We start from the raw sequence: 26206 nt of genomic DNA, 5'->3' as shown, positions 1-26206 counted from the left end.
TTGTTCGTGAGTTTGTTAAAATGTATATTGAGATCTAGTCTTCAGTGGTGCCTTGAGATATCCCTTTTTTCAAATTGGAATGGGTGGGAATAACATTAATCGGTAAGCAGTCCACTGACCCAAAAAATACAAATTGAATTTTGAACCGATGTGAGCCCTCGATTCAGAAAGCTTTGCAAGTGGAGTCAAACGGTTGGCACATGAAACATCTCTTTAATGAATAAAGAAGGCTCGTCGCGATTTGGGGGTTTACGAGGAGCGGGCCGTTTGGGATTGGGGGCTCATGCGGGAATGCGGCTACGCAGGTACTCCAGCACGGCGTCCGTTCCCTTGGCCACGATGGCGGCACGCGGCGTCCGGAAAGGATTTCCCTGCAGACTCAGACACCTGAACAACACAAACGCGGGACACTGTGATTTGCTCATTTTCGTGAGCATGTGAATGGCTTGAGGGATGAAGATGGCCAACGCTCCTCATAAAGCCGCGTGGCGTGACATCCGGTGCGGAGAACAAAGTGAAGGAATACTTTTACAAAGGCTTTCGTTTTTCAAAACATGGCGAGTTGCGGTTGAATAAAGGGCTCTTGGGCCGCGGCTAACGAGGACTTGATTGTTCGGTTTTTTTTCTTTTTCAAATGAATTAGGAAAAAAAAAAAAAATGTCGGCGGCCGTAGTGACGAATGGCAACGGGCGCCCACCTGAGCGTTGTGCACAGGCCCAGCTGAGGCGGCACGTCCAGCAGGTCGTTGTTGGACAGGTCCAGCGTGGACAGGCGCAGCAGGCCCAGCAACCGAGCGGGGTCCACGCCTCCCACCTGGTTGTTTCCGAGCAGGATGGTTTCCAGCGACGGCATGTCGTACAAAACCTCCGGGAAGGACTTGAACCTGCAGCACAAATTTTTAGCGCCCGCCCGCGCGCGCCGAGCGTCGCCGTGTGAGCTCGCGGGAGGATTACTTGTTGTGGTTGAGGATGACCGAGTGAAGCTTTGTCAAGTTCTTCAGCTCGACGGGTAAATCCCTCAGCCGGTTGTTCCTGACGCGCGCAAACAAAAGACCCCGCTTAAAATGGCCGCTTGAATCCAAAATGGCCGCCTTGCCGCGCGTACCGGAGGTCGAGGTGCACCAGGTTGACCAGCGAGCAGAGCGGCGAGCAGCCGCTCAGCCTGTTGAAGGCCATGTCGAGCTCCGTCAGCGAGGCCCGCGTTTCGGACAGCCTACACGCACGCACACAAAATGGCCCAAACACGCATGCGTCACCGCGTCGGACCCGATAGGCGACTCGCTCGCTCACCGTGGCGGCACGTCGCTCAGCAGGTTCTTGCTGAAGTCGGCGGAGGCGACGGCGTGCTCGGCGGCGGCCTGGAACAGCTCGTCCGGGATGCGATCGGCCTTCTTGTCGCTGAGCGGGAACACGACAACGCCTTGGCGACAAAATGGCCGACTTTCCGCGTGGCTTCGGTTCGGTGCCCAACGGGGTTTTTGTAGACCCGTCCGCCGAATGGCGTGTTGCCGAGTCAAAGGGGTTTTTTTTTCCCCGCGGGCTGAATTTTCTAAACATTGAGTGCAGCCCGTCCGAGTTTGGCGCCTGCGGGACGGCGTCGCTCACCTGTACGTCAGCGACTTGAGCGTTTTGATGTTGTGCACGTTGATGGCGGCCTGGCCGGGCAGCGTCGTGGCGGTCGGCGTGTCGATGGCACGATGGGGCTCCTCTGAAAGTTAGAAAATGCTTGCGGGCGGGTTGATGTCAAGAGAGCAGATTGGCGCGCGCGGCTGTACCTTGAATTCTTCCTCTGAGGTACTTGAGAAGCTCGCCGGTTCCTTTCTGCGGCCGAGGAAAAGTCAAGCGTCATTCATTTGACTGCCGCGTCGCATTTGTTGCAGGCGGTTACTCTCTCAAAGAGGTTTGGGGCCAATTTGCGACAAATATCCAAGTCATCATGACAAACTATAGAAATGTTTGAAAAGGTTGAGATACAAAAAAAAAAAGGAAAAACTAAATTTAAAGAAAAACTCGCGTCCTTGCGAGTTGGGCCAGACGCATTTCAATTGTCGCCAATTTGAGGCCACCAAAGGAGCAAAGAGCGCAGCGGGCCGAAGACAAGACGAGCGGACGAACGGTCAGCAGGTCCCTCCGGATGCCGCGCAGGGGATTTCCCTCCAGCAGCAGAATCTTGAGCTCGGGCAGCAGGCCGAGCGACGCGGGAAGTCTGGCGAGCAGACGGGAAGCGCCGTTAAAAATCGCGCCGGCCTTTTCCGAAGCGCGCCGAGCGACGGGACTTACGTGCCGATGTCGTTGTTGGTGAGGTCGAGACGCGTGAGCGCGCCGAGCGCGGCCACCCGCTCGGGCAGCGTCGCGATCTTGTTGTCTCGCAGCTCCAGCACGGAGAGGGCGCCGAAGCCGGACACGTCCTCGCCGGCCACGCCGGCGATCTGGTTGTTCCCCACGTAGAGCTCCTGCGCAAACGCGGCGGCGACGTGACGGCCAATTTGCGTCTTGGATGCAAATGGTCGAGCGTCGGGGGGCGCCTGCCTACGCTTGCATTTCGAGCTCGATGACTTTCTCAAAAGGTGTCCCACCAAAAAAAAATAAATTAAACACCAACCTCACAGCTGTTAAAATGTTACTTCCCGTTTCTGCGACCCATCCAAGGAAAACCCAAGACAATATTTTAGAAAGTGCTCCCGGTTTTATGACGTACATTTTTTTAATGGGGCAAAAATGTCATTGCTTTTTAAAAAATGTATCAAACTAACACCTCCCTGTGGGGATTGCCCAATTGTTTCCATATTGCAAAAATACAAAATGGTCCCAATGCCAGCCATTTGGATCAAAAATGATTTTAAAGTTTCATCTTGACATATTGATTCCAAATTTTCATCAAATGATATCTATTTTCAAAAAAAAAAATCCGAGATGAATTGTACTTTAAGGGAGGCCCGGTGTTCGGGGGGGGGGTTAGCGCGTCGGCCTCACAGTGCAAAGGTGCGGGGTTGGATTCCGGCTCCGGACTCCCCGTGTGGAGTTTGCATGTTCTCCCCGAGCCTGTGTGGCTTTTCTCCGGGTACTCCGGTTTCTTCCCACCTTCCGAAAACATGCACGGCAGGTTAATGTCGTGCGCTAAATTGTCACTCTGCGTCACCGCGGGCACGAATGGTTGTTGTCCTACGCGTGCCCTGCGATGGGCTCGGGCAGGCCCCGCGACCCTCCTGAGGAGATGCGGCTCGGAAAATGGATGGGGGGGGGGGGACACACACACGCGCAAACTCCACACGGGAAAGCCAGTGCCAGAATGGAACCCTGCGCCCCCGCGCCGCGCCCCCCCCTGCTACGCAGTCGACCATGAGACGGGCGTCTTACCTTGAGCGCGGGCGCGCCAAGCGGCGGGAGTCGACGCAGCTTGTTGTGGCGCAGGTAGAGCTGCTCCAGGGCCGCCATCTGCGACAGGCTGGCGGGAACTTCGCTCAGAAGGTTGTTGCTGCAGTCCAGCAGTTTCACATCTGCGCAGGGGGGGGGGGGGGGGGGGGCACTTTTTCAAAAGCAAGTGCGATTTTCAGGAAAGGGAGCCGGATTCCAAGTGCGCCGTTGGCGTCTTACTGGTGAGCAGCGGCAGGCCGTCGGGCAGACGGGCCAGCTTGTTGCGGCGCAGCTGGAGCTTCTGCAGGCGGCCCAGCCGGCCCAGGCCGGACGGGAGCTCCGTCAGCCGGTTGTCCGACACGTCCTGCCACCCACCGCCCATTGGGCGGACGTCATTTCAAGTCACGGCGGCCGCTACTCGTTACCTTTTTCCGGACGGGTGCGACAACACGGCGATCGGCCGTGGGCTGACGACCGATGTGACGGGGCTTGAAAGAAGGCCAAGGTTTCAACGAGCGCCAACACTCGCCGTCACTGGGCCGCGAGCCGCCGTCGCGATTGTGATCGGCCGCCTCTTTCGAGCCCCCGCGCGGGTCTCGTCGGTGACGGCGCGCGGATTAAAACGGAAACGCCAACGTTCACATTTATTTATTTAGCCGACGTGGTGCACGTTTCTTCGGTAGCGATTAGCCTATATTTTGGTTATCAATAAAATACTGCCGGGGGAATATAGTGTCGCCGTCGTGTGAAAAACCACGAATGGACATTTTTGTATTTTTTGAGTTTTTCGTTTTGTTTCACGTGAATGGGATGTCTACGAGGCGGACCGCAGCATTAACATAAAAATTGGAAAAAAGACAAAAAATGGGGTGGCTGTGTGTTGGACATCCCGTTCGCATAATAAGGTAAAAAATAAGGGGGCGGGGGGGGGGACATAAGGCTTTTTCACAGGAGGCCCCGTTCGGAGACACGCAGTAAAGTTTTTCCCGGGGCCCGACTGCGACCCGACTACTGCATTTGCAAGGGGTCCCGTTCCCCGACGGCATGCCAAAAGGGAGCGGTGGGCGGGTGGCTACCAGCTCAGTGAGCGCCTCCAGTTGGCCCAGCTCCTCGGGTAGCGCGTCCAGCAGGTTCTGCTGCAGCGTCAGGCTGCGCAGGTTCTTCAGGGAGAAGACCTCCGCCGGCAGCGAGCTCAAGCGGTTGTGACTGCAGAAACGGCACAACATGGAGTGGGCGCTCGACGAGCGCAAAGGGCGAAAAGGGCGCGCGAGGCGCGGCGCTCGCCTTACCCGAGTCGCAGCTGCTGAAGCTCTCGCAGTTCCCCCAAGGCGGGCGGCAGCGCCTGCAGCTGGTTGTCGTGCAGCTGAAACGGCAACGACAAGCGGCGGTCACGACATCTCCGGCTACGCGTTTGCTTTCAAAACTTAGCTCGTAGCAGACGCGTGCACATTTTCAGCACGACGTCTCCGATCCACTGGTGAAAGGACACTTTGATCCTCTCCTCTTTCATCGAGAACCGCTTCAGACAACAAAGTGTATGCGGAAAAGTGGTGAAGATTGCACGACTGTCCGTGTCCTATGTGTCGTGTTGTGTTATTTTTGTTATTTTGACTTCAAAATGGCGCCGCGATAGTGGCTGCCTTTCCAGCAGCTCCCATATTTTGTTGTTCTACTTCTTCCTTTCATAACTTTGCAGCTGTGAATTGGGAATTTCGCCATTGCGAGACTAATAAAGGTTTTCTTATCTTATCTCGACCCGTCGATGCAGGGGGAGACCGATGGCCTTGCCATGGCAACCCACAAACATATCGACAGACTTTGCGTACGTAGGGTAGAACCGCGAGCGTGAGAAAAGATTTGTGGCGCGAACGCCGTGCCGAAAAGCCACTCATTTTCCACTCCAGCCGGGCGGTGCTTCTTTTTAATGTATCGATAAATTCTTTTGCCCTCACAAGTACAAAGTGTCGACTTTGGAGTGTCATCAAAGCAATAAACATGAGCGTGCAAGTCTTCTTTTCGCAGTAAGCTCATTTTCTCTGCTTTTTGGTTCAGGCCCCGGCGTTTCGGTTACTGTCAGCGTGAAGCCGGCATACGTCGAGCGTGGTGAGCGCCGGCAGCAGTCGGATGTCGTCGGACAAGCGCGTCAGCCGGTTGGACGCCAGCAGCAGCTTGGTGAGGTCCGTCTGCTCCCACCAGCGCTCGGACGCGCCGAACGACACGTTGTGGTGGGCCTCCTCGGGGGTGTCCACATTCAGCCGGTACACGCTCGCCGGGACTGGCGGAGGGGGAAGAGAGAGAGAGAGAGAGAGAGAGAGAGAGAGAGAGAGAGAAGAAAAAAAAACATCAACACATGACATTATTGATCGATTTCATCGGCTAAGATGAGGTCTTGTAACGTCGTTTTGCAGTTCATAGACATTCACACATGACAACATTCACACAAACATTCTGTTGAAAAGTCAAATGCTAAAGGACTATCCCACTAGAAAGTCTTGTAAAACAGTCAAATGCTCTGCCTGTAATTCACATCTTTATTGGGACAGCAAAAAGAAGTTACTTGACACATGATGTGCTCTTTTTTTTAACAAACGGGCTGATTCATTGGTTATTGGAATTTTCTTCCCTCCTAACGGAAGTCCAACAAAACTCAAGACTTCGGATCAGCGAGCATCGACAGGACGACCTCAACAAGAGTGTTTTGCTTTTTATTGTATTCCTTTTTTTTTATAATGCCGCCGTATAAGGGAACTCGAGATGACCAAATCAGCAATTTCAGTCCACCAAAATCAACGGCACGGGGTGCCTTCGGGAACGATCTGTCATCACGCCTTTCTTCACGCCACCGATCGAACGACGCGATCTTTAGGCTGGCTGCCGTGCGATTTGGATTAAATAGCGATTTCGACACTTTGATCTGGATTCAGTTGGAAGACCCGCGGCAGCGAAGGCGCGAATGGCGGTTTGGGGAGCTTCCCCACTTGTGAAAGCACCTTCGGTCAGACTCCGATTGGTCAGGTTGAGCGTTCCGCTCTGCCGGGCCGCCTTGAGGAGTCCGTACGGGACGCTGGGCTCACTTTCGGGCGCCCTGAAGCCCCGCAGTGAGTCGACCTGCTGCGCGCCTCTCAAGCGAGACATTTGCCACTAGGTTAGCTCCAAAGGTCGCCTCGAACGCTGGGACTCGTCAAATGTTCAAGCTTGAAACCTCCTCGGGCGTTTGTTTGAGTCTTCAACGCCCGGACGCCGCTCACTTCCGCCCGCCACCGTTGACGTAACTACATGCGTCACTTCAGCTCAAGTTCCGTCACAATAAAAGAGCACAGATTGATTCTTATTTTATTAGATATATATATTTTTAGCTCAAGAGCACCTGAAACCGTGATTCGAGCCACTAACAGAGAACACCCATGTTATAGTCGTGTGTGTGTGTGTGTGGGGGGGGGGGGGGTTGTGTGTGTGTGTGTGTGTGTGTGTCCTTTAGCGGTACTTTTATCTATAACACAAATTTTAAGGTTAAAAATGGCAACGAAAACACATCGTTTCCGTTTGGGTTGTTTCACATTAAAACGACTTGCCTGACCTGAAGTCGCTTCAGTACGAAATCACAATTTTCCTCACGTTTGATCAACTTTATCCGTATTAACTAAATTCAACTTTTGTTTTAACTCTAAAATACACACATTTCCGGAGGGTTTTCGCGTTTTACAGTGTCAGGTGTTGCCTTTAGTGACAGTCTGAAATCAGAGGTTTTCTCGCAATTGATCAACCATCGACCCAGTCAACTCATCAGTCTTCTGTCGATCTAGTCAGATGTTGTCTTCATGGACAATTTGCAATCACATAACTTTCATCACTTAACTGGCCTACTTGTGACATTACAGCTTTCCTCATGAACGATGTTTGTCTCCTAACAAGACAGGCCTTGCCTATAGGGACCGCTAGTCTGAAATCATAATCTTACTTCCACCTAATGAAGTTTGTCCTTGCCGTAATACTTGTTGGATGCGTATTATCGAGGGGCCGCACGCTGCTTGCGACTAACACACGCAGCAGGCAGCGTGATGATTCCACGCCCTGATTGGAAGGGAAAGCACAGCGTATCGGTGACCTTTGATCACCGCAGTAAAAGGAAAAGCTTGAGGAGTGTAGCGCGTCATCTGTCTTTGTGTGTGAACAAGCTACTCGGACACTTTCGGGATGTTTTGGGCTTTTGTCGTCTTCTGCGCACTGCAGAGTGCAGCCCAGGCCTCTACTCGCAAAACAGGTAAAGTTTGGTTTGGTTTTCCACCTTGGCGTTGGCTGAACTTTTGTGCAGCACTTTCACAGTTGAGACCAATCAATCACTCAAGCAATTCATCAATCACTCAATATAATTAACTGAGTAATTTGTAAGTACACATGTAAAATTGTTCATTTTTTATTTGATTGTTTTTTGGAATACAAATGATTGGAGTCAGTATTTAATGAGAACTTAGGAACGACATCCATCCGCTATCTTTTCCTCACCGGGGTCGTGGGTCATCAAAATGTATAATTCAGTTGTAAAATAATAGGACAGTCTCTTTTTCGTAAATGTGCATTTAATTATCCATTTAATATTTGATGGACATGCACAATACATAAAGACATCCCCCCCCCCCCAATATTAGTGAATTTGAAGAATTGGATCAAATGAATACAAATCAAAACATACATGGAATATTTGCCTACGTTTAATTCCGTTATAAAACAATTCATTTTCACTTTATGTTGAAATGAATTAAAAATGTGTGTGTGTGTTTTTAAGAATAAACAGCTTTAAAATTGTTGACCTAACTTTTGAATTCAGAGTGAATACATATTGAAATCAACAAAAAATACAAATGAATACAGTACATGTAAAGTCCGCAGAATATATTTTCAAAATCATACAAACTGCACACAGGAAGCCCATGACCTCTGCTCTGTGAGGTGGACCTGCTAACCAACATACAAAACATTTGCAATGAGCTTCTATTTCACATCGCTCCACCGACGATTTTTTTCGCTATGAATTGGAAAAGTAATGACGAATTGTAAACAGGTAAAAGTACGTCCAGCTGTTGACTTGAATGAAAAACAACCATCTGTCGTCCATCCATCCATCCATCCATTTTCCGAACCGCTTGATCCTCACTAGGGTCGCGGGGGGTGCAGGAGCCTATCCCAGCCGTCTTCGGGCAGTAGGCGGGGGACACCCTGAATCAGTTGCCAGCCAATCGCAGGGCACACAGAGACGAACAACCATCCATGCCCACACTCACACCTAGGGACAATTTAGAGCGTCCAATCAACCTGCCGTGCATGTTTTTGGAATGTGGGAGGAAACCGGAGCACCCGGAGAAAACCCACGCAGGCCCGGGGAGAACATGCAAACTCCACACAGGGAGGCCGGAGCTGGAATCGAACCCGGTACCTCTGCACTGTGAAGCCGACGTGCTAACCACTGGATTACCGGGCCACCATCTGTCGTTTCTTTTTTAATTTGTTTGTCAGATGTGCGTGCGTCCGCCTCGGGCTCGGTGACGCTTCAGCCGTGGTTGACGGGGCTGACGGCCGTGGTGGTCTTCCTCTTCGTCGTCTTCGTCTTCGTCATCCTCAGCAGGCTCCTGGGGAAGGACAGGTCACTCTCACGCAGCGCATACCGTCGTCGGCAAACAACGATCATAACCCAATCATGACAGAAATCTGATCGGTTGACGAAACAGCCCCACTAAGTCCCACGTGTCCTGGGCAGGCTGGTTAGATCCACATGGCAACACACGGCGGCTGAAATCTGATTGGACAAAAGTCTGGAGGCAGCGCAAGCAAAAGAAACCTGCAGACTGCGATAGCAAAAAAAACCAAAAAAAAACCCAAATGGAACTTCATGGAACAAACGCAGTATGAATAAGTGCGCATTGCTCTCTAGTGGTGACCAACATGCGGCTTGTTGCCTTGTGTCACAGGAAGGACGAGGTGGAGGAGGAAGACATGTTTGGGTACGAGAACAAGGTGGTGGAAACGCGCGAAGACGAAGTGAAACAAACCAGCTTGTAGGACAAAAGACGGATTTCCCAGCTTTGGTTTCGTCTCCTTTTTTTTTTTTTTGCCACAAATGTCCACGTAACAATCACATCTCAGTCTGTGCGCTACGCTAAACATATCTTGACACCTTGGGTGTCCAAATGTGGTCAATAAAACGCCGCCTCTTCTTGACTCTGCCGGAGCCGTGTGCCGTTATGTGGCCTACAGATTGGATGCTTTCTGGACAAAAAAAAAAAAAAAATGGCGGGCTGGTATGCCAAAGGAAGTGGGCAGCCGTGACGGGCACTGCATGGAGGTTCATTTCAACCAATTGAACCGCTTAGTCAGATCATCGTTTGATTTATGGCAGCACTCGTGGCTCCAATATCTTTGAAGAAAAGAGTTTGCGTCCGTGAGGTACAAAAGGCCTTTTCTTTCTGCTTGTCGCGGGTGCGAAACTGAGCGTCGGCCATACATGTTGATGTACGTCGCGCATTTGTATACAAATTACACACACACACATAAAATCACTTCCCCATAAAATTGTTTCTCCATCAAATCTCCGTCAAGTGTCCGAGTGCGGATGGAGCGGGAAGAGGCTGAGGATTCTGCTAAACCGCTGCGGCTAATCCATCTTAAAAAAGGATAATTCCTGCGTCAACATCTTTCCTCACGGTCCTTCCACAACAGATGAGTCAAGTCCGGTGCAGTCTTTCAGACGTTTTCGTCCTAAGTCCTTGAACTGGCAACTTAAGACTGACTCCAGTCAAGTCACGTGACTCGAGTCCCCCGCCTCTCATGAGGCGAAACGGGTGGTCGTAATATGAGAAACAGCTGGCATTATGACGCAAGGCAGACCCCAAGCCTACGCTGGTCCCTATTCACCCCGAGGCCCTGCGGAGCCTGCTGGGAACAAAGTGCTCCTTTGTGCTTGAGGGGAAAGAAAAACCCCCAGAAACTTTCTCGCCTTCGTCAGTCTGCCGCCCGCCATTTTTTCCTCACGTGCTTTGTTGTCGCTCGCGTGTTGAGTTCCTTCCGTGTGACAACCAGCAGGGGGAGCCAGAGAAGCGCTTGTGGGTCGCGGCTGAGTCAGCCATCCCACTGCGTGCTGACCATGAAGCCGCCAAATCCAGTGCGGCGGTCGACAAAAACACAAAATGATGACCAAAAGGAAAATATTAGAAAATATGTGGTCCACATTCGTTGAAATACCATGTAGACGCATGTAGTAAATATGGAGAAGTGCCGCATTCCTTTTTTTCATCCTCATGACGAATCCTCAAACTGTTGCAGATGCCTGCTTGCTATTGACTTGAATTCATGATGGCTGCTTCATACCAAAATGGCCGACGTCCTGTTTTGCTCCAACATGTACAGACTCATTTTGGTTTTTCTAACTTTCCAAGGGACGTGACTGGATGATGCAGGGGTGGGGGTGCCTTGGTTCCGCTCGATTTTTCTTTAACCAGGATACATGACTTTGCCAAAACCGGCAAACTTTGGTATTTGTTCCGGGTAAGATCGCAAAGCACATTTTTTGAAAAACACCATCCTAGGGTGTTGCGACGAGGCGAGCGCGTTAAACTCACCCACAGGATGAAGGAAAAAAAACTTCAGTTTGTCTATATGTGCCCCACCATTGACTGGCGAACATTCTGTTGTTCTGTGTGACCTGATACTGAACGACGACCAGTCTGTTGATTCTTTATATATATTGGATGCAAAATAATGCTCATTTTCCAAATAGAGAGGGGGCCGTGTGGTTGATAGTTGATGACATCACTGTCAAGTGTTTGGGTCACTTTCTTGGTGTGTGGAGTGGGGGGCCGCTGTAAATAATGATGTAGAAAAGTATGCCAGTGAGCTTCCTTTGATGTAGGGGGGCGGGGAGGAGGGGCTGAGGGGTCCTTTCGTGCAACGCAATGATACCTCTTACCTGAAATCGAAGTCATTGTTGTTGTATGCTAATCAATGGACTAGAGGAGGAGGCCTCCTTGGCGGAGGTAAACCCAAAAGGTGAACGTGGCTCCGTCGGATTCTGCCGCAGCCTGCCGGGAAAGGGAGGGGGCGAGCTGGGGGAAGGTGGCGGGGGTGGGGTGGGGACTGGCCGGGGCTCGACGCGGGACGGTTGCGCTCCTGGATTTCCCCCCCCCGCTGGCACGGAGCTCTGTCGGCCGTGAATATGGAATGAGAAGGGAAGGCGGCTGGAGATGGGCCGGCCTTGACATCCGCTCCAACTTCCTCGGCTGGCGGCTCGGTTCGGACATGGTAGGACAACAACAACAACCCAAATCAAAAGCGGTTGGGTTCTCGAGCGTTTTGAGTCCCGAGACGCGGCGTGCCCAAAAAAGGCCATGGAGCCGAGTTGGGAGAATAATTTGTTTTCCTTTCTCCGTTCCAAATGTCCCATGTTTAGTTCTTGAGCAGTCTCAGTATGACGTGTGACGTTGACGAGTCCCTCGCCAAACTTCATTCAAAAGCAAGCGGATTAAACAACATGCGGACATTGGCGGATAGTCGCGTTTTTTAGAACATGACTACTGGAGCTTTCTCAACCTACGCGCTCGAAACTACAATTCGGTTGAGTAACCGCAAGCGACACGCAACGCTTTGTATTTAAAAACATGAACTTTTAGAGTTGGGTCGCCAGCGAAGGGCTTCCTTCACAGGGCGGAAGTTAGCCTCCGAAACCGACGTACAACTTGTTATATCGCCCTTAACAGGCATTCATAGCATCTCGCGTTGAGGCCGAATTGGTCAAAACGCCACCTAATATGAGAACATGAGGTGCTTAATGCGGGTCGCCGCGTAATACTGCCACGAACGTCGCTCTGCTTGGATCGGTGGCTTTTCGCGAGGGAGTTTGGCGTGAGAGCGCTACGGTGCGGAAGCGGACCTCTTGTGTCGCCAGCCGGGCTCCTTCGCACCGCGGCTCGGCGAGACGAATGCCGCGCGAAGGCTCGTCCTTCTGGGTGGCTTTTGCCCGGGGCCAGTGGCCGGCCTGACAAAGCCAAGTTCAACTTCCTGCCGGCGGCGGAACGCGCGCGCGCCTGCTTGCGTGTTACTCAGCAGAAAATGGCCGCAGTCGGACACAGCGGGCCGAGGGACAAAAGTATGGCCAACAGAGGGCCTCCGGTCCCGGCGAGTAGCTGCACATTTAAGAGCCGCCGGCCACGGCCAGTCCTTCGCCCCTCGGTCCATGAATTCAGGAAGAAGTAGCACAGGAGACCGTACCCAGTTTTCATTGTGATGACTGATGGGCGAGAAGCAACAAAGTGACGTTTCAGGACTTGGATGGAGTCAAAGTGTTGATTTGAAACGACTTTTTAACCTTTCCTGATCCAGCGGACAACACTAACTTATTGTGTCACGTTCTAAAACGAGTATTGGTCTGACCGGTTTAGAATGAAGACAGGAACATTGTCTTCAAGAATTGTATCAAAAGTGAAGTGTTATGGAGTGTAATACTAATTATGAAACCGTCATATTCAACGTGTGCCTTGAAAGGGCGTGTCCTGGGTGCCATGTCGGAATCTGTCATTGGTTAATCTGCCTGTTAATTTCCGAATTGTGGCCTGCAGCAGCTCCTTGTGAGTGCTGTCATTTTGTATTTGTGTGCTTTACTGTGCCGAATCAACTGAGGTGGCTTTCCTTGCCCACATGTCAGGGCATTAGCGTACCTCAATCGCACCGTTTTATCTCGGCGTAGCTGAGGATTGTAACTCAAAGCTAAACAAATAAATGAATAATCATCTGCCTGGTAAATTGGGGCTTTCGTGAGCTAAGGTAGGACTTTAATAAGAAACATGTACTGTTGGATGCCTGGAGGAGCAAAAACAGGACTTTCCGGAGTCAAATAAAATGTGTGCGCTTTCCCAGTTTTCCCTCCTACTCTCCTTTTCTTTTCCATCACGCCTTTTCCATCTTCAGACGTATCTGAGTCATACAGGGGACGTCAAGTGTGTGGGTAACAATAACAAAGAGGAGCGACGGGAAGTGATGTCATTGGTGCCAGTGAGAGCAATAGTAGCCTCATGCAAACGGGTTTGGACTTCATGGGTCGATGGTACTCATCAGTCCCCTTGTGTCTTGGTTTTCAGGATGAGTTCCATCCGTTCATCGAGGCGCTTCTGCCGCAGGTGCGCGCGTTCGCCTACACGTGGTTCAACCTGCAGGCCAGGAAGAGGAAGTACTTCAAGAAGCATGAGAAGAGGATGACCAAAGAAGAAGAGAGGGTGGTCAAGGAAGAGCTCCTCGGCGAGAAAGCGGAGGTGCGTCATGGTACACAAATGTTCATACATGTTTACCTTTGTTGCTGTTCATTTTATGGAGTAATTGGTTCAAGTATTTACTGGAAATAATATAAAGATTTGTATGATCGTTTTACTTTGTACGGTCAGCATTTTTTCTTTCTCATTTATTATATCAACTAGTAGTCACTGATGGCGTAGTGGTCCACCTGCCTGACATGTGCGTGGGCGGCGTGGGATCGGTGTGAATGTTGTCTGTCGCTGTATGTGTCCTGCAACTGACTCGTGACCAGTTGAGTGTCTAGTCCGCCTTCCGCCCGAAGCCAGCTAGGACAGGCTCCAGCAGCTCCCCCGTGCCCTCTTCGGGATGAACGCTGTTGAAAATGGATGGGTGGATGGATTATATCAGATCATAAATTATTCATGTATGTATCTAATAGTACAGAGTATATTATATATACAGGTCTATAATATATATTTTTTGCCTAATCTTTGAATAACCGGGCCTGTCTATCAGTTGTAGCCAATTCAATGAATTTTAAAAAATGAGTAAAACGTTGTGCAACCTCTGATCTTATATGATCCATTTCTGTGCATGTACTCAAGTTTTAGAAGCCAACAATATGTACTGCATCATACTGAGCACCACTATTTTGAACCTGTCGTCAAACGAAGAAAGGTGGTCAAAATACCGAAAACACCTCCGAATATAATAACATAAGCACTATAATAAACGTGAGCAAGCTGTGACAGAGTCGATCAAAATGACTTTTGTAAAGGGCGTAAATGTTCATTCAGAGTGGTCTTTTTTTTTTTTTTTTTTTTTTTTTTTTTTGATCAGGCACCACGGTGGACAGCCAGGGTCCAAATTAGGCATATCATGCCCATCATGTCCAGCAGAGGGCGCCCTGACGACATTGTTCAGTTTACCGGCAGCATGCTGCTCTTGCTTGCGCCAATTATTTTAGACCAGTGGACCCCCGCTATTCGTCGAGGCAAAGAACCGGGCGGGGAAATAGCCAAAGTCCACATGTTATTGACACCACCCATCGTAATTGCATTGATCAAAGGAAGAAAAAGGCTTGAGTTTTTGTTTTCAAAAGGCAATAAGCAAAAAGCATTTTCCCTGAAAAAATGGAATTTGTCCACTGTTTTATTTTCTTAGTATCGGTCAGGCAACTTGGTGGAAAGCCACAGGTCCGAATGAAATCCATGATGAATTCACATCCTTATTCAGCACATCGGTGTTGTTGTTTTGGTGGCAGGTGAAGCAAAAGTGGGCCAGTCGGCTTCTGGCCAAACTGCGAAAGGACATCCGACCGGAATGCCGAGAGGACTTTGTCATGTCTGTCACGGGCAAAAAGGCGGCCTGCTGCGTCCTGTCCAATCCCGACCAAAAAGGCAAAATGCGACGCATCGACTGCCTCAGACAGGCCGACAAGGTGGAGCGGGCGTAGGCGGGCCGATGGCGTCCCTCGGGGCTGACGCGCGGGTGCTTTTTGTGGTTTTGCAGGTGTGGCGGCTGGACCTGGTGATGGTGATCCTGTTCAAGGGGATCCCGCTGGAGAGCACGGACGGCGAGCGTCTGGTCAAGGGCCGCCACTGCGCCAACCCGCTGCTGTGCGTGCAGCCCAGGCACATCTCCGTCTCCGTCAAGGAGCTGGACCTCTACCTGGCCTACTACGTCCACCGCAAAGGCCAGTACACGTCTGCTGTCTGATCGGGCACGGGGGGTGGGGGCAGTGCAGCCGCGAGTCCTTTCGGAAGCTATTCGCGAACAGAAGTTTGAATGCCAAAACGTTAGGAAGCAAGTCTCCACTTTGGCACCCATTTCTTTGCTCGGCAGGCTTTATTTTTTCCCCCCCTGACATTGAGTGCTTGGCCTTTCTTCTTCTGTGGGGGTGTACAGCAAATGAAACACGCGTGGATTGAATTCGTTGACAGAGATGAGAACGGCGGACATTTTCACAATCATTATCGTTAGTTTTGTAAAATGTAGTTTCACTTAGTGTTTTTTTTAAAATTTGATTTCGTAAACAATTTTGGCTTTAGTTATTTTGTTTTGTTTGTTTGTTTAGTTCTCGTTAACTTTGCGGCGACCGGTTTGTCATTTGTGCCCTGACCTGAAGTGGCGACCAGTCCGCGCCCTTTCTCACCCTACAACAGCTGGGATGGGTTCCAGCTCACAAGCGCTATCGAAGATGAGTGGTTGCATATCTTGCAGAGCGTGAAGATGGTAAATCCGCGTCCTGTTCCATGGCTATCTTCACGCCTTTCCCTCCTTTTTGTGCGCGCAGAGGCCGAGGAGGGCGGCAGTCCCGCTCGGACAGCGGTGGCGTCCGATCAGGAGGACGGTCGCACCGCCACGATGGGTAAGCGTGTAGCGTGAGCGCCGTCCGCGCGTGGCCTTCACTTACCGGCTTGCATGTCGCAGACGGTCCCGAGTTCCAAGATGCCTTTGTGACGTCGGGAGTTTTCAGCGTCACCGAGCTGGTGCAGGTGTCGAGAAGTAAGTCACCCCGTGCGGCTTTCAGCCTCGAATTTGCTATTTCCTGTGAAACGAATAGCCATCAAACGAAATGGCTCCTTGGCAATTTCCAGTGTAGTCACCTCACTGACTACCTGCCCACCTCACTATCACTCACTCCATTACTCTCATGTCTGGTATAGTTCATGAAGCTTTGATTTGAAATATGCTATTTTCGAGCTAGCAAATTTTGGAAAGAACATTTTGAACTGGACTTGGCTTTAAATGAGTTTCAACGGTCGTTTGTTATCAGGGGAAATTAAGCACATCCCCAAAGGGGGGGGGGGGAGCAAAAAAAGGTGAAGATTTTCTTTGAAGGTCACATCACGTAGGCCGAGGACGCACCCGAACGTGATATGAGGAAAACTAATAGAGAAGAAGGCCTGAAGTCAACAAGTCTCTGGCATCTGCGTGTGCGCTCGTGTGTTTGTAGCTCCCGTCGTATCCGGGGTGGGACCAAGTTTCTCCATCGGGGAGCTCCAAGGCCACCTGGCCTATGATCTCAACCAGGCGCTTCCCCAGCCCGTCAACATGCGGCGCACGCTCGCTGGCGCCTCGTCCAGTGGGTAAGCACGCGCACACAAACTCGTCAAACGGCCGCGAAGAGCACAACCGCAACGCAAACTACAACTCCAAGAGCCTAAAGATGGTCATTTGTCTCTAAAATTGTTGGAAGTAAAAGTATACGCCTTGCCCACCCTGACAATTGCAGTGCCGCTGCCATCTACTGGAATGGATGTGCAATGAGACTGGTAAAAGCAAAAAAAACCCCACGGCATATTCGCACGCAAGCATGGCACCGAGCCCGCTCCCGTTTGAGAAGGATGTTTCGATCCACATTTTTATTTTATTTCATTCGAACCCCCGACTTTGTCTGCGCCTGTCCGTCTGCGTGCGCGCGCAGGAGTAAGCGGCACAAGTCGGGCTCCATGGAGGAGGAGGTGGGCAGCCCGGGTGGAGAATATTACCACTCGCCGTCCTCTCCGGGCAGCAGCTCCAGAAACTGGACGGATGACATGGAAGGAGGTAACGCCTCAACAAAGTGAATCTTTGCCTGCGTGTGCGTTATTCTCTTCTCTCAGTGTGCGTGTGCGTGTGTGTTTCAGGGGTGTCTCCTCCAGTGAAAAAGGCCGAGCTGGACAGTCCTTCAGCCCAGGAAAACTCACCCAGGCTGGGATCGTTCACTCAACATCATCGGCCCGTCATCGCGGTGCACGGCGGTCAGTGGCGACTGAGCGAACTCGTGCTCGACATAAAATAGAAATGATGTTGATAAAACGCGTTGTTTTTGTGAGCCTTTGTCTAAATATCAAAGGAAGCGACATGGTGACATACAGACTCATTGATGTGCCTGATGATCCTTGTGTGTGCGTATTGTGTGTTCAGGTCTGTCCCGTCCGCACCCGTCGCCGTCTTTGCACTTTGCGTCCTCATCTTACTTCCCTCACGGAGCGATCCGTTACCCTCCCCACCTAGGCCAGGACCCCCTGAAGGATCTGGTCTCCTTGGCCTGCGACCCCGCCAACCAAAGCTCGGTGAGCGAGCGCTTCTTGGCGACGGCACTTTGCCTTCTTCCTTCTGCTCCGTCGTGAGAAACTTTTTGTCGTTGTTGTTGTTGTCTTTCCAGCTCAACGGCAGCAACCAGCTCAAAGTGAGCAGCCATTACCTCTCCTCTCAGATGCTGGCCCCCGCCCTGGGGCCGCCCCCGTCCCCCCTGCCCCGGCCCGCCCTGGTCGCCGACGTCAAGCCGCCCAGTAGCTCCTCATCCGACGGGCCGGCAAACTCCCCCACGTCGCCCAGTAAGTGCTCGGCAGCTCACAAGTCTGCCTTGGTTTCCAAATGCATTTCAAATCCACATTTCTCCATCTTCCGCCTCCCCTTCCCACATTCCTCGACTGATTGCGAGTGCGGATGGTTGTTCGTCTTTGTGTGCCCTGCGATTGGCCGGCCGCCGGTTCAGGGTGTGCCCCGCCGACTGCCCGTAGTCTGCACGCCCGCGATCCTTGTGAGGAGAAGCGCATTCGAAAACGGATGGATGGCATTCCAAATGTGGTCATTCAGCATTCAAACGCAATTCCTCCAGAATTGTCTCGTCGTATTTTTCCTCACTATTGCGCATCGAAACGCGGCTAACCAACGGCGCGGCCATTTGGTTGGCAATCCTGTAGAACAGCTCGCACCGGCATTTGCGTGACCGAGGCCACTTGTAAATCGGGTCCATAGAGTGTGCCAAAGTGGACTGATGATGTCGTCACAACAGCGTACTCGGCCCCCGGGACTCCAGGGACCCCTCCTGCCAGTCGCTCCTCCTTTGTTGGCGTTGCGCCTCGAGACCCAGGCGGACTCTACCAAGCCCAGGTTGGTCCTGATCTTAATTTGCACACAGATACGAGCGCGTAGTAGGATTGGACAAAATGGATTTCACCTGCAGGAAGAAGAGATGTGAAGCCGCTTCTTTGTGTTCTTTTTCTACTGTCGTTAGAGAGACAAAGCACTGCACCACTCAATAGCGCCACCTGCTTTCCCAGGTGGTGTGTAACAGAAGGATGTGTACATCTGGCCGACGTCTGTGTTTTTTTTTTTTTCTTTTGGGCCGGACCAACATGCTTGTTGGGCCTGGTCCGGCCCCCGGGCCGCCTGTTGAAAGGCCCTGCTGTAGAGTCTAAATGTGTGCTGCACTATAGTTGCGAGCTAGAGAATTGGAATGTGATGTGTCCTCTACCGTAGGTGATGTCGGTCGATGTGCAATTTGCTGCATTGCAGTCGATCTGATCTAGAAAACCTCGCCGCTAAAAAAAAAAAAAAAGAAAAAGAAAATGCTGAGGCGGCTACCCCCCCCCCCCCCCCCACCCCCCGGACGCGTATCTCTAGGCGCCGCTCTAGTCAGAACCTACTTTCGTGACAGTGAGCTGAGTACAGTTTATAGTAAGTCCTATTTCTTGTCATGTTTAACGATGTGTTTGTGTGTGCGTTCCAGTCTTGGTATCTGGGCAACTGAAACGCGACACGATCTGTTCTGCGTGTGCTCACACCCAAACGCAAACGATTGATATCAGCCACCCCAGTGAGGAGGATCGCTTCAGATCGCGGATGGAGGATGTCGGACACACGACGCGCTTACGTGTACGGGTGTGGGCGCACGGCGGGCCGTGAGCCACGAGGACTCCAAACGGCTCTCAAGACTGGTCGCCGCAAGGATTTCCCGGGAAAGGATGTCCATCAACGCCGCCCCTCCCTGCAGGTGCTGCTTACCATATATGCAAATAAGCCTCGCTCTTTTTTTTTTCTGTATTTCCCCAAAGACTCCCAACTAGAGAGAGAGTGAGACGTACCATCTTTTCATTCAAACGTAATTTTTGCACTCCCCCCCCCCCCCCCTCGCCTCTCCTTTCTCCAATCGTCCCCAAAGAGAGCGAAAAAAAAAAAAAGAGGAAAAAAGACTGGGGTTGACAATCACAGTCGGTGTGAAAACATGAAGTTGGACGCTCAGAAGTACGCGAGCGCCGGCCACTCTTGCCCTCTTTCGGGCAGAGCGTCGGCGCCGCGTCACGCCGCTGCCGACACTCGTGTTGACGTCAACTCAGATGCTCTTGTCGGCGGTGACGAAATGCGCAATCGCTACCTTGACGGCACAAAGTTTGGGTCACCTCTGCGTGGAAGGGGCCAATGCGTGAAGGAATGTGGAATGTGCACCCCGCCCCAAGAATTCTGCTCAGAATCCATCCCATCCGTCCAGCCCCGCTCGCTGGACCTTTTTTGGAAAGTCTCTTTTGCACGAAATGTCCTAAACCACAGTACGTGCCTTGCCTTCACTTCAACTAAGAATAATAATGACACCTTTTGGAAACGTAACAAAACTTTTCATGGTACCGATTCAAGAGCCCCCCCCGCCCCCCCCCCCCCCCCCCAAAAAAAGTTGCATGCCAGAATGCTTGACGCTTAGTAGCCCAGCCGGTACAGACTTTTGCATTGGCGATGGATCATTTATCCGTGCTAAAACGAATATATCCACTGTCCCTTTGTAATGGACCCCAGTTTATTGCACAGCGTACTTTCCACGCCGACCTGCAATAGGTGAAAATCTGCCATCCACAGATCATACAAAATTCTTTTTTAAAAATGCTTTTAGCCATCAGACGCGGCGTAAAACGCTTTGAAACTCAATGAGAAAACACTTCAGCTCCGTAAAAATACACTTTTGAAAACTCTCCCGTGCCCGTTCTTCAAAAGATAATCATTTTGAGCTGCCCCCCCAATGTTATTTTGCATGTACGTTTCTCAAGTTTATCCTATAACGAAAACACGCGTGTGTCTAAATACTCTGAATGTATGCGAAGCGTTTGACCGGTGGCCGAGCCACACCTGCGCAATTGTGATGCTAATGATGCTAGCGCTAACCTCCGTCGGGAGGATAAACTTTTTGTTTGCGAAGCAGAAAACCAAAGCTGACCGTTTTCTTCATTTAGCCCAATGCTCTTGATTTGCTTTCCGCAACGTCTGTGCGAGGGCGCCACGGTAGGCGTCTGCCTCGCTCCGGCCCGCCTGGGTCGAGTTTGCCCGTGCCGGAGTGGCTTTTCTCCGGGTACCCCGCTTTCCTCCCGCATTCCAAAAACATGCTCCATCGGTGAACTGAACACCCTAAAAATATTGTCCCAGGGTGTGATTGTGAGCGCGGATGGTTGTTGCTCTCCGCGTGTCCCGCGATTGGCTGGCAACCCGTTGAGGGTGTCCCCCGCCCGCGACCCTCGGGAGGATAAAAAAACGGTTCGGATCACGGAGGAATGGATTAACTCGTGTGCGATGTCACCTCGACATCAAGCCTCGCGTTAGCGAAGGAAGCTGCCATCATTGTGCGTTTTGTTTTGGTGTTTGAAAGTTGAATGAAAAGCTTTGCATTTATAGCTGCGTTTTATTTTTCTTTCTTTCATCTCTTCATTTTCTTTTCATTGTTATGTGGCAGCATTTTGGAGGGGGGAGGGCGGGTACAAAGCTAGTTCACATGGAAACAAGGCCAAGGTCACAAAGAAAAATGTTGCGCTTCGGTTTTGGACTCAACTATTCGAATTTGGGGATTTTGTTTTCCAAACGGTAACACAAAACTGTCCTAAGCTGTTCAGTCATTTTTTTTTTGGGGTGCAAGAAAATGCCCCCCCCCCCCCCCCCTACCCTCCACCCCAATGCAATTCTAATGGGGGTCAGTTATTTGCATAACTTTTGCTTTGTTTTGTGGCCCGGCTATGTGGGTCCACTGCATATATATATATATATATTTTTTTTTAATTTTTAAGATGATTGATCTGTGGCAGAAATATTCATGTTTTCTTTGTCATATTTAGGATCAATTGGCTGAGTCAAACTTAATTAGTTGGGTAAATTAGCGATTTATGATAGGATTAGTTCATATTTTTAAATGAATTGAAATTACAAAGAAAATCTATGATTTTTTTTTAAAGAACAACATTTTTGTCAACATTTTATGATGAATTTGAAAAAAAAAACGTTGATTAGGTGAACATTTTACTGATCAGTGAAATGGTCAGTTTAGTCTTTTTGGTTATCAATTAATTGTAAAATTCATTTTTACATAAAATGCATTTTTTTTTAATCAACAACTGAATATCAGTCACATATTGACGGCGAGAACGTCCATTTTGTCCTCAATCTCTAAAGGCCCGCTTAATTCACTATTGATTGTTTTTAAATGATTGAGTCTCATGCCGGTTGCAATAAAAATAATCCTTGCAAGCGTTTTTGCGACGAGCAATACGGTATTTTGAATGCAACGATCCGGCTGCGATTGGAGACAGCAGTTAGCATAGTTTCCATGCTAACACTAGCATGTGAGCTAGTAATGCTAACAAACGTAACGCTGAAAGATTTTTGGGGGGTTAGCTTCACACCGGCGTGCTCAAGAAATTGAAAAAAAGGGGGCGGGGGGAGAGGGGTGGTGTGTCGCTATAAATGAGCGAAACGCCGAGAGCTGTTTTCCACACCACAAAAAAAGGATTCTCGTGTGAGTGTTTTGATTTGGAAGGCCTTCTTTCCTCGCAGCGAGCGAAGCGACGCGCGGGTATCGTCCTTTGGCGGCAAAAGGAGAGGCGAGCGGTGGCGAAAGAGAGGCTCGAAGGTGAAAAGTACGCACGCGTTTATTGCTGCCACGCCCCCCAAAACTGAATGCAAACCACTGTCACAATTTAAGGTGACCAATTTCACACTTGAACGTGATATGTTTCGCATGTGAAATGTTTCGCATCTTAACGTGACCAGTTTCAGCTCATGTGAAACGTTTTGCGCGTCTTTGCCTGAAAAGTGCGGCGTTCTAACGTGTTCGTGGTTCAGCGTGCACTTTGGTCATGTCCTGCATTATAACGTCAGTTTTTTTTCATGTCAAGTTCAACTTTTGATGGGATGAGTTCCCACGTTAAATTTGGATAAGTGTGACTTCCGGTTCACCTCAATGGTCCTTTGTGTGTGTGTGTGTGTGTGTTTTATGAATCAAATTCCCAAGCGATGTCACTTAGGCTGCTCTCTATGATCCTGTTAAAAAGAACCAGGCCAAAATGATTTCAAAAGGAGATGCCCGATCCCCCTTTCAATTTTTTTTTTTTTTTTTTTTTGGTGTGGCAGCAATACGCTTCCGGAGAAAAGGGCTGCAGTTTAGATGCTTTTTTTTTTTTTTTGGCTTTCTTAACAAACAAACGAGCAAAAAAACAAAAAGAAATGCAAAAACTTTCATATCAACCTTTATTTGCATGACGTGTCAGTTGTAAGAAAGAAATGAGATGTTTGGACTTGACACCATGACGATGATGTCATCCCAACAAGGACAATGCTCGCATTCAGTCAACTCTGATGGATTCTTTACTTTAAATGTGATTGCCTATGCAAAAACAACAACAAAAAAAACAACCCGTCAATAAAGAAGCTATATCATAGCATATGGATGATGATGATTACTGGGCAATGGCTGTGGGGTGGTACGGGGGACTGAAAAACACTTCAAATCATCTCACACTCGCCACCTGAGATGCCGACTATTCTATCCGTTCAAATCACGACCGACACGTTTTTCCCGTTTTGCTTTCTGACAAACCAATCGGAAGAATGCCGGAAGTGAATTGGAAATGCGCTTGCTTTGAGAAACGGCCCGTTGATCATCCGGCGCTTTCATTTCGGTGCCCGTTTGATCTCAAGTGGCTCCGAATAACGACCGCTCCATCACGTGGTTTTTCTGTTTCCAAAACAACAAGCCAAGAACCAAGTCAAGAGTCGTGTGGAAAAAAAAAAATGTCAAGGACCTTTACACCTTCTCTCACTGCTCTCCAGCACCACCAAAAGATGGTGCAAGAACCAAGTGACAAGGATCGGCTTTCAACCATGTACTGTATTTGGAAGGAACAAACAACCCCGCACCACCCCCAATCAAAAATCAAGTCAAGAGACAGACATAAAATGTCAATCTCTTTTCTTCACTTAGGTGTAGGGGAAGAGTCAAAAGGTTTATGCCCCCCCCCCGCCCCAAAAAAAAGCAAAAATATGGCAAACCCTAAGAATAAGACCAGCCTCTGATTACATAAGTTCCAAAATGGAGTGCGTGTTCACTCAAACAGATTCAGCCTTCTTGGCAACATGTGTGAAAGTGATTGGAAAGCAGAAGTCAAAGAAGCAAGTCAAGAACCACAAACGGAGGTTATTGTATTGGCATGTTTTTTTGGAGGGGGCGCGGGCGCTCAGATTTGAAAAGACAGCATTAATATTGGCGTCAAAGTCAACTCCAAAAGGAAGGAGAAGCTAAATGGCAGCTGTGATTCTTGCATTACGCATGAGCGCGGGTAAAGATAGCCCAAACAAGTTTTCATATTCCTTTTTTTTTTTTTAATGTGTGATCCCGGTGGCTGACGTTGATGTCGTCGCGCCTTTAGGCTTGCTGAAACGGCACGGCAAGCGGGAAAGGACAAATCTGGTGGATGTCCGGCTCGTGGGTGGTCAGCTGCGCCGTGCAGGCGGCATCTTCCGGACTGTCGTGGAACGACAGGCACGTGGGCTCCTGCACGCCAATCGGGAGCGGGTCGGTATTCTGTCGACAACAAAAGAGAGGGACAATGAGACGCTCCGTGCGCGCGCGCTAAGTAGATGTTTGGCGTTTTTTTCCCGGACTTACCGTTGGCAGATACAACTCACACTGGAGTTGGCCCACTTGTGCGGTGTCGTGCCAGTAGGAGGTTTTGCAAAAGGCGTGATGCTTCAAAAAGTTAGATGAAAAAAAAAAAAAAAAAAAAAAAGAGTACGTCAACCGGTCAGAGAACTCCGACATTGGAGTCAGTCAGTGCAAAAGCAAACTCACAGCTCGGTCCGGGCAGCGAGGGCTGCAGGCCTCAGGCACGATCCTGGAATGTTTTGGGCAGGTGGTCTCCACCAGAACAAATTTGGGCCAGGTGAGCATGCCGCTGCTCGGAATGTACTGCCGCGGGAAGGCAGGAAGGAAGGAAGAAAGAACACACGCACACACACACACCCACACAAAAAGGCGTTGAGAAGGACGTTGGCGGTGGTACGCGGTCACGCGGAAAAGAAGACGGTGGTCACCCCGCTCGTCAGCAGAGAGATTTCCATCAGGGCAAAGTAATTATGGTGGTTGCTCTCCTGGTTGAACTTCTTCACGGCCTCCCGGACCGCCTGGAGGCCCGTCATGTCATTGAGAGGCAACAAGGTCGGGCAGTCGGGACAGGTTGCCGCCATCTCCGCATTGGTGAATTCTGTTGACAGTCACGAGAGCCGAACTAAGAAAGGAGTCAAATCAGCGTCTTGTAAGAAAGGCGAGCTCCCTAATGAGGTCGCGTCGGAGACCCGAGGCGTGGTCATGTTCGGAGGTCCGCTCAGGAGTGCTCGCGCGACCTATCGTTTGACCGCACACACTTTGCAGGCTGCGGCGCTTTTCGACGGATGTGCGCTTTCTTCTCTGGTTGTTTTGGGAGCGCTTCCTTAGTCACACTGGGCATGCCGGAGAGCACCCTTGGTTCTTTTCACGGCAGATACAGAGTACGAATCCGAATAGATACGATTGTGACGAGCGCAATGAGAGATCACTGCTGACTGGCGGTCGACTTAACCGGCCAAGCACTGGGTCCCCCCCCCCTTATCCCACACAGCTTCTTGGCTCTACTTGGAACTTTCTAACCGAGACGGAGATTTTCCTGCCTTGATGCACCTCTTATTGTTTGTGACAAGGCCTTTTGGAAATAAACGTGGATTGGAAATTCTAGTTTCCGGCTCTCCAACGTGGGAGGAGGGACGAGCAGTTCCATATGTTGCTGACAGACTCATTTTTTCTCAGTGGGTGCTCAAAAGTGTTGACCTGGTTTGGTGATGCAATTGTGAGAGACGACTCTGGCCTCGACTCCCATCACATACAGCTTGGCGTTACAGGTGGCGACCGCGCGCTAAAAGGCGCACACACACACACACACACACACCCTTAGCATGTGAGCGCTACATGATATGATCTGAATAGAGCAGCATTTACCCGCTCGGACTCCATCATGACTTCACATTGGTCTTCGTGTTTGGGGTTGGTGACGTGACATTTGCTCTGGATCAGCTTCATGTTGATGTCAATGTTGCAAGCTCCCTCTCCCTACGTGCGTGGACAAACGAATGAGAAAAGAAGAAAACGAAAAGGAGACTGGACTTTTGGCAAGATTTCCCAAAAGCGCCGCTGGCTCACCTGTTCATATGCGCTGCTCTGGACTTCCTGCAGCTTGAACTTGAAGCCGTGCTTGTGGAGGCCATTGATGTGATGGACGGCAAAGTTGGCCGCCGCCGTCGCGTCGTCCGCGTCGCACGTGACCGCCGCCGAAGACGGCGCCCCGAGGAGGCAGCAGCACAGCAGAACGGCCAAGAGTTGAGCCACCATGACGACGAAGACGACCACCAGGAGCCGGCACAATTCAGGCGAGTCACCGCCGCGCTTTTATGGCCGCCGACGAGGAGGCGGCGGACGGCGACGCGGGAAGGGCCAACCGGGGCGCGAACAAACATAGACTTTCACCGGCTTG

The 26206-nt window shown here is 50.5% G+C and overlaps 4 protein-coding genes across 6 annotated transcripts; 2 read left to right on the top strand and 2 right to left on the bottom strand.

Annotated features, from left to right (window-relative positions):
* Positions 1–193: 193 nt before the first annotated feature.
* lrrc40 (leucine rich repeat containing 40) lies at positions 194–6616 on the bottom strand. Its single transcript, XM_086115492.1, has 15 exons — positions 6344–6616; positions 5447–5628; positions 4643–4716; positions 4430–4559; positions 3594–3717; positions 3357–3496; positions 2280–2452; positions 2115–2205; positions 1775–1820; positions 1605–1707; positions 1290–1397; positions 1105–1212; positions 954–1031; positions 698–883; positions 194–387 (listed from the first exon to the last, which is right to left on the bottom strand). Exons 1-15 carry the CDS (start codon positions 6486–6488, stop codon positions 282–284), a joined length of 1794 nt encoding a protein of 597 aa, XP_085971618.1. The 5' UTR covers positions 6489–6616; the 3' UTR covers positions 194–281.
* An 869-nt stretch (positions 6617–7485) lies between these two features.
* Positions 7486–9566, top strand: smim24 (small integral membrane protein 24). The gene is made up of 3 exons (XM_086114720.1): positions 7486–7614; positions 8865–8991; positions 9317–9566. Exons 1-3 carry the CDS (start codon positions 7548–7550, stop codon positions 9405–9407), a joined length of 285 nt encoding a protein of 94 aa, XP_085970846.1. The 5' UTR covers positions 7486–7547; the 3' UTR covers positions 9408–9566.
* Positions 9567–11451: 1885 nt separating this feature from the next.
* nfic (nuclear factor I/C) lies at positions 11452–23086 on the top strand. Of its 3 annotated transcripts, none has more exons than XM_086116616.1 (13): positions 11452–11642; positions 13514–13645; positions 14890–15066; positions 15138–15321; positions 15922–15996; positions 16059–16133; positions 16585–16717; positions 17056–17177; positions 17258–17371; positions 17538–17686; positions 17779–17950; positions 18412–18509; positions 19129–23086. In XM_086116616.1, the coding sequence occupies exons 1-13, from the start codon at positions 11562–11564 to the stop codon at positions 19147–19149; spliced, it is 1533 nt and encodes a 510-aa protein (XP_085972742.1). In that variant the 5' UTR covers positions 11452–11561; the 3' UTR covers positions 19150–23086. The 3 variants fall into 3 exon arrangements, with proteins under 3 accessions (XP_085972742.1, XP_085972741.1, XP_085972743.1); XM_086116615.1 differs by having other exon boundaries at positions 11453–11642; positions 13475–13645; XM_086116617.1 differs by lacking the exon at positions 11452–11642 and having other exon boundaries at positions 13534–13655.
* Positions 23087–23826: 740 nt separating this feature from the next.
* On the bottom strand, positions 23827–26128 carry LOC147203185 (antihemorrhagic factor cHLP-B-like). The gene is made up of 7 exons (XM_086116618.1): positions 25876–26128; positions 25675–25785; positions 25507–25591; positions 24738–24907; positions 24496–24612; positions 24313–24393; positions 23827–24228 (listed from the first exon to the last, which is right to left on the bottom strand). The coding sequence occupies exons 1-7, from the start codon at positions 26062–26064 to the stop codon at positions 24070–24072; spliced, it is 912 nt and encodes a 303-aa protein (XP_085972744.1). The 5' UTR covers positions 26065–26128; the 3' UTR covers positions 23827–24069.
* Between the last annotated feature and the right edge of the window lie 78 nt (positions 26129–26206).

This window comes from Hippocampus guttulatus, chromosome 7 (assembly GCF_054856545.1).
Source record: "Hippocampus guttulatus isolate MCC_2025c chromosome 7, RoL_Hgut_1.0, whole genome shotgun sequence".
Classification (NCBI taxonomy): Eukaryota; Metazoa; Chordata; class Actinopteri; order Syngnathiformes; family Syngnathidae; genus Hippocampus; species Hippocampus guttulatus.
Note: the sequence above shows the minus strand (reverse complement) of the source record. Positions and strands in the feature narration are given on the sequence as shown.